Below are 7,770 nucleotides of genomic sequence, written 5' to 3'. Positions count from 1 at the left end.
GGAAGAAAGTAAAAGTTGCTATTTTTGATTTGGTCAGAGTGCAGGTGAACATTTGATGTGATTTTATGACATATACGTTGCGGGGTACACTCCACCTCGCAAGTCCCAACAGTAATAAATTTTGTAGGGTTAAATGCACCCCGCAAATGTTTAATAAATATTCCACATTCCACGTTACTCTTCACATGTCCCTACCTATTCAATTTATTTCTCTCATCTCCTTCACCTACTTCTCACATCTCCCAACATACAACTTATCTTTCTCTTTATTTCCTTCACTTCTCATATCTCCCAACTATTCAACTTATCTCTCTCTCATTTCCTTCACTTTGCAGAATTTTTTTCTCCACAAACACTCAAATATCTTCACTTTACTTCTCACATCTTCCATTTTTAACACAAACAAAACTTCAATTTTTTCATCAAAGCCATCTACTATAAAGTACACTTAGGAAATTAATTTTTTGTTATTTGATATTGGGTTGTGTTGTACCCCATTTTTTGACCACTGAGATCCCACCATATTCAAAATAGTAGGATCACCATTATTATCATGCATATATCATTTGTTAACCCAAAAATTACAAAAATTATTGTTTGTTGCTTGTGTCCTAAGACAGGAGAATGAGCAAATTAAGGTTTTGAGGTCCACAAGGAAGTTCAACATTCTCCCATGATTCAAAGGGTTATCGCATCCATATCTAAGTCCCAGAATAGCCCAATTCAAGATCAACAACTTTCAAGATCACCTGAGGCCCCAAATTAGGGTTTTGACCTTGCATATATCATTTGGTAACCCAAAAAATACAAAAATTATTGTTTGTTGCTTGTGTCCTAAGACATGAGAATGAGCAAATTAAGGTTTTGAGGCCCACAAGGAAGTTCAAAATTCTCCCATGATTCAAAGGGTTATCTCATCCATATATAAGTCCAAGGATAGCCCAATTCAAGATCAACAACTTTCAAGATCACCTAAGGCCCCAAATTAGGGTTTTGACCTAATTCCACTAGAGGGTTGACTTTTAATCAGGACATGGCTCCAAGACTCAAACCATGATTCAAGGGAATCCAAATCAACATTATAACGTATTCACATAATTCATTTGAAGAGGAGACCTTGATTCATGTAGAATCCACAAAACTGTAGTTCATTTGGAAAAAGTCAACTGTGTGGGTCAACCTTTGACTTTTGAGAAAAATGGTCAACCATGGACTTTTAAGGATTCAAATCATCATCATATGATTATAGAAGACATTTGACCAAGAAAAATCAATAAAATTCATCAAGAATCAAAAAGTCAACAAAAGTCAAAATTAGGGTTTTAAGTGATTTTGACCTCATTTTGGGAACTTCAAATTTTGCCTACACACTCAAAAATCTCCCAAAATGAAAGTTTTAGATCTTAATCAAACAAAAAACTATCTCTACTCCAGTTTTCATCAAAAATGATTATTTAGAGAGATATGGAATTTTGAAGATTATGTTCAAAAAAAACTTAGAGAAATTTTAAGTGGCTTCACTTAGATTTTTTCTAACTTTATGACCATTTTTCTCAATGATCCCAAAAGAGTTTGAGAAAACTTTTAACAAGTGACTTGAAGTATGTAGCAAGGGATTTCCAAATAGATCAATAGCATGAAAATCTATGGCTTGAGCTAGGAGATATGATTTTTTGAAGAAGGCTCCATGAACACTTGAAAAATGAAGATGAACATGAAAAACAAGTGTGAATTTGGTTCAAATCTGAAAGAATCTTCAAAGTACATCCCCTTTAACTTGTTTAAGAGGACATAATCAGAAGATTACACACTCTTTAGAGCTATGATCCAAGTGCTTAAGCCATTAACCATTGAATCACACTTCCATTCTTGAAAAGAAGCTTTAACCCAACCACTCTTGCATTGAGCCTCTAACCATGTTTCCTTTGCAACAAAATCAAGTTAAAATAAACAAGCAAAGTATCTAAGATCAGATCAAAGCCTCCCAAGCATGCTTAAAGCTATGTACCTTACTCTTGGAACTCCAATTTTCACGTAACTTCATGAATAAGCAATGTGGTACAAGTATCACACGTGAACTCCAAACTCTGAGTTTTCTCCCTCCACAAACCCTAAATTGTGTCTATAAATAGAGGCCCTTGCCTATTGCCTCAACACATCAGAATTCTCCAAGTCACCTATCACTTGAAATTCTCATTTTTCTTATCTTTGCATTTTCTAGTGATTTTGAGTTCCATCAATTATGGGTTTAAACTAAGGTTTCCAACAACTTCTAAATACCATTTAGAAGCTGTCTACCACTTCCACAACCTCTCAAAACCCCTCTAACCAAAAATCACCATTTTTACCTCCATTAAAGCTTCACAAAGGTCTCAACTTACCAAAATTCAAACCAAACACAAACCTACCAAACCAGGCCTTCAAACACTTTCTATATACCTTATAGAGGCTATCCATCATCTCCAAACACTTATCGAACACCTCAAACACAAAATCATTCTTCAACCTCCATTAAAGAGTTACCTTGAACCAAAAGTTTGAACCCTCCATTTGGCTCATGCATTTTCAGACCTTTTGTTTCAGATACCTTCTACATCACATATAAAAGCTATCCATACACTTAATCCAATTCTTTAACATCTGGAACCAAGAGTTCCAGCCATAACTTTTTCATTTTTAGGTGCTATCAGGTTTGAAGTTGCATAGGTTCTCAAAGTTTTTTAAGCATTCAAACAACATCCTTAGAGGTCCCTAAAGCTTTTCAGATAGTTGTAGAACTTCTGTAGCACCTCCAAGCAAGGATTCAACCTCCATTTTCAGAGGTATTAAACTCAAACTCGAGCATACCCGTTGTTGCATCAATTTGATTGAAACTTGTTACCAATCTGTTTAGAATCATGTAGGGAGTAAAAGCCCTAAGGTTTTAGGGCCTAATTATTTTATCTGGGAATTTAATTTTGAAATTGATTCTTAGGGTTCATACGTGATTTCCATAAATTCATGAGTATCAATTTGAATTAATTTTTGAAAGCTATGTGGTTAGATTCGTGATTCCCTGGTGATCATTTTAGACTCTTAGTTTATTAAATTTGATTAAGTTTAGAAGAGTTTGAATTTGGCCCCATTAATGTTATTGTTGTCGTTCTTCGTTACTGAAAGGAAGAAGATGAAGTAAAAAATTCCATTCAGGTCTTGTTTTAAAAATAAAATGAATTAGAAATGTGTGTCATATGACTACATCGTTACAACTCACTTGGTTACTAGCGCGCACTTAGTCCTCACCTATTAAAGGGCGTGGGTTCGATCCATCCCTTTTGCATTTTGGTGTTTTATATTCATTCTTCCATTCAGAACTTGTTTTGATATTTTATTAACTGTAGGGGCCTTATGATCAGTACACACGCCTAGCCCAGTGGCTAATGTTTTGAGGAGTAATGTGAAGGGTATGGGTTCAAACTCCATTGATAACAAAACCATATTTTTACCACTTATTTATTTTGGTTTTCTTTACAACTTCAAAAAATCTTTAAAAAATAGTAAAATTAATCTTTTTTACTTGTTCTTTTTTGTGTGGTTTATTTAAACATCACTTAGGGGACAAAAAGTAGAATGCGATAGGGGTGTCGATATTTGTTGACATCGAGTGAATTTTCGAGGATGGAAATATTCTAAGTGTGGGAGAGTTGAAACACTCTGGTTTTCAGCATTTAATGATTTAGTGTTATTTTGATATTTTGTTGATTTATTAGATGAATTTTCTTTGATGTTATATGATGATTGTGGTATCGGAAGGTATGTAACTTAGAATAGAGGATAGTGCTTTTGAATTAGAACTTGTAGAATTAAATAAATATAATTAGTTGTAATTATTGATTTTTGGAGAGGCATCTGAAGATCAATTGAATTGTGTTTTGGAAACCCTGGACAAGTTTTGTAATATGTCTGGACAAGAAATTAGTCAAGAAAAAATGAGCATTCTTTTCTCCCATAATGTGAATAGAAACATGCAAAGTAAGTTGCAGAAGCTGTGTAATTTTAGGCATACCAAGAAGTTAGGTAGATACCTTAGAGTGCCTCTAAGTGGAAAGAGGTTAAAGAAGGACGATTTTCAATACATTGTAGATCAAATGGCTACAAAGCTGAATTGCTGGAAGAGAAATAGCCTGGCCCTTGCTGGGAGAATTACACTTGATAAAAGTGTTATTGAGGCAATTCACTTGTATCCCATGATGACAAATAAATTGCCAAAATCTTGCATTGATGCTATCCATGGGCTACAGAGAAATTTTATTTGGGGTGATATTGAACATAAACGAAAGTTGCATGCAGTTACATGGGAGACATTCATGAAGCGTTAACATATGGGAGGAGTTGGCCTTAGAGATCTTAATGTGTTAAATCATGTTTGCCTTATGAAACTCGGTTGGTCTGTATACAATCAGTCAGATGAGTTTTGGCGTAATGTGTTAAAACACAAATACAAAATTCTAAATATAGAGGATTGTATGAAGATGGGGAATTCTGATTCTAGTCTTTGGAAGGATGTAGTTAGTACTATTCCAAGTATGTTGGAAAGGATGGTGGATTGTTGGAGATGGCAAAAATATTAAGGCATGGAATGATAATTGGCTAGGGCGTGAGTGTTGTGTGGCTGATCTTGATGTGATGATTCCAGACAACCTGAAAGGAACTTTTGTGTGTGACTTGATCAATGATATTGGTCATTGGAACTTAAACATGCTCTAGAGTTGGTTGCCAACGTATTGGATTGAAAAGATTATGGCGTGCGTTCCCCCAAGCGTGGAGAATGGTACTGGAGTTTTTTTTGCAGGTACATGCAAGGATAAATTCTCAATCAAAGACTATTCAATGAGCTGGAAGGTTTCAACAGCAATGCCATAGATTCAGAGTGGATTAAAATCTGGAAAGCATCTGTTCCAGAGAGGTGTAAAAGCTTCATGTGGCTATTCAAACACAATAGATTACTTACCAATCATAGCAAGAATACAAAAGGGTCTTGGTAGTGCAAGTTGTAAGAGATGTAGTAACACTTGTGAGACAAGTATTCATGTGTTTCGGGATTGTTCCTACAACAAACAAATTTGGCAAGATTTGATTCCTAATGAGCTAAGGAGGGAGTCCTTTGAGGCTGCCAGTGTAGAATGGCTAAGTTTGAATTTAAATTACAAAAGTGAAGGCTGGAGCAATACTTGGATTATAGTATGCCATGCCTTATGGTCATGGCGTAATGAGGAGGAACATAATGCAAATTATTTGCGGCCCTTTGATCCGATTTCGCAAATTCTAAAAAGATGCCAGGATTACAAGCAAGCTATGATCCTTCATAAATCTGTTGGTATTGAGAGAATTGGTACCAATTCTATAGGGTGGATTCCACTAGTTAAAAGCATGATTAAGCTCAACACCGATGGAGCTAGCAAACCTGATAGTTTATCGGGCTGCGGTGGAATCTTGCGGGACTATAAAGGAGATTGGAAGGGTGGTTTTTCCAAATTTATTGGAAGAAGTAGTGCTCTCATTGCTGAATTTTGGGGAGTGTTTGAGGGACTGAAGTTAGCTTAAAGGTTAAACTATTTAAACATTGAAATCAACATTGATCCGACTCAAGTTGGTAAGGCTTTAGAAGATGGCAAAGTGAAAGATATAGATTGTGTTGTCATTCTTCTTTAGATTTTAGAGTTTTGTCGAAGATGGAGGTAGTCGTAATCACTCGTGTTCCTAGAAGCTCTAACTCTTGCACGGACGATTTGGCGAATAGAGGTTGCATGGATAACACATTAGTATTTTATGATTTTGCTCTAGTTTCTTAGAGCCAATTGTAACTCTAGTACTACTGTTTTGTAATTTTCTTTTGTCTTTGGGCCTCTGCCCTTACTATTAGAGAAAAAAACACTTAAAGTAGATAGAAGAAGATTAATATAAGTATAATAGTAATTAATTTTTTTCTCCTAATAAAAAGATATAATTGTGACACGATTTATCATTTAAATTTAAATTTTCATAAAATAAAAAATTAAGTGTGTTATTGGAATTTTGCAAGGGATCTGTTTCTTAATTTGACGGATTTATAATAAGCTACAGTCACACAATCTGAATATTCATCTCCACCGTCTCATTGAATTTGAATTGACATACGTTGGAAGAAATAGGTATAGCCAAATGTGAAGAGTAATCGATTAACACTATATATGAATTCTTTTTGTTTTTCATTCCGTTGCGGGATTAGGGTTTCGTCGTCGCGATCGTAACTGCTTTTCATGTATGGTTTTTGTTTCTGTTTTTCACTCTGTTATAGGGTTAGGGTTTCATCGATCGTAACTGTATTTCATATATGATTTTTTAATTGTTTTTCACTCTGTTACAGGGTTAGGGTTTTGTCGTCGCGATTGTAACTGTGTTTCACGTGTGATTAACTTTTTTAATTTTACATTTGTGATTCATCCTTTATACTTTCTTTTAAGAATATGATTTGAAAAGAATGCTCCTTTTTTGTTTCTTGTTGAGTGGTTTCAGTAATGGACACCGATAATGGAATACCGAATCAAGGTGATTGGAGAAGTCAATTGCACCCTGGATCACGCCAAAGAATTGTCAATAAAATGTAAGCTTTACTTTTCACTAATTTGATCAGTTTTTTACTGTTAATGCATATCAAAACAGCTATTAAATCTGAATACATGCTCATATGATTTGGAATGCAGGGAGTATTATATAATTAGTTGAACCTCTGTTTTTCTTTTTTGCAGAATGGAAGGTTTAAAAAAGCATGTTCCCGTTTCTGGTCAAGAGGGATTGCTTGAACTTCAGAACATTGCCCAAATGTTTGAAGACAAGAATTTTACTGTTGCAACAAGCCAGGTATATCTCTAATAAGAAGCCACATGGTTATTAAATTATAATTTTAGTATCACAAACTCATACCCTATTTAAGATTGACCATTTTTTGTCGCATTCTCTATTTCAGTCTGACTATCTAAAGAAAATAGCTACGAGGATGCTTGAATTTGAGATTAAATCCCGGGGCACTGTGGTCACCAATATATCATCATCATCATTAGATATGCTTACATTGGAGACTGAATCCCAGGACACTATGGCCAACAATATAACATCATCTTTGGAGACTGAATCCCAGGACACTATGGCCAACAAAAATGGTGTCTAATTAAATGTCTATCATTTTCCTTTACAATTACATAGAGGAAAGTTTTTATATCTCATCGTTAGAGATCACTTAGAACTAGTCCTTTATGATTTTTATTTCTGCTTGTGAACTGCATGGTTAAAATACCGGAGTATTGGAGATGTTTATGAAGAACGCGGATGAGCCAACATAAATTTTGGATAGTTTGTTCTTACTTACCAACTGCAAATGTTGGATAAGAAAAGGAATCTCATCTTTGATGGTGAATGCGTTAACTCTCAAACTATTTGATCGCAATTCACTTAGCATTTATGCTTCCATTAAAATGAATTTCTTTCTACCAACTCATATCCTTAGACTATTTTATCAAAAAACTTCTTTCCAAGACTTTTCAAGCCTAACTCCAGAAGTGGGCTTACAAGGGATTCTAACATCCTTCACCGACACTAAACATCTCCAAATAGAAATTAAGAAACATAATTCACCTTCAACTTACTTGAAAGTGTAGCCCCTTCAAATGAGACACAAGAAAGTGGTCACTTATCCATATGTATATGGAGTCCATCAACTTCACATGATCAAATAGTTGGTAAGATTGATTCATT

General features: G+C 34.8%; 1 protein-coding gene across 1 annotated transcript; it reads left to right on the top strand.

Moving 5' to 3' along the window:
* Positions 1-6,214: 6,214 nt before the first annotated feature.
* Positions 6,215-7,367, top strand: LOC131648372 (mediator of RNA polymerase II transcription subunit 15a-like). Its single transcript, XM_058918135.1, has 4 exons — positions 6,215-6,280; positions 6,535-6,622; positions 6,768-6,879; positions 6,986-7,367. The coding sequence occupies exons 2-4, from the start codon at positions 6,537-6,539 to the stop codon at positions 7,184-7,186; spliced, it is 399 nt and encodes a 132-aa protein (XP_058774118.1). The 5' UTR covers positions 6,215-6,280; positions 6,535-6,536; the 3' UTR covers positions 7,187-7,367.
* Positions 7,368-7,770: the final 403 nt, after the last annotated feature.

Source organism: Vicia villosa, linkage group LG2 (assembly GCF_029867415.1).
Source record: "Vicia villosa cultivar HV-30 ecotype Madison, WI linkage group LG2, Vvil1.0, whole genome shotgun sequence".
NCBI lineage: Eukaryota > Viridiplantae > Streptophyta > Magnoliopsida > Fabales > Fabaceae > Vicia > Vicia villosa.
Note: the sequence above shows the minus strand (reverse complement) of the source record. Positions and strands in the feature narration are given on the sequence as shown.

Coding starts and splice junctions, on each gene's coding strand:
- LOC131648372 (XM_058918135.1), top strand. CDS start 6,537: ATGGACACCGATAATGGAATACCGAATCAAGGTGATTGGAGAAGTCAA. Junction 6,623..6,767: donor CAAAGAATTGTCAATAAAAT/GTAAGCTTTACT, acceptor TCTTTTTTGCAG/AATGGAAGGTTTAAAAAAGC. Junction 6,880..6,985: donor TTACTGTTGCAACAAGCCAG/GTATATCTCTAA, acceptor TCTCTATTTCAG/TCTGACTATCTAAAGAAAAT.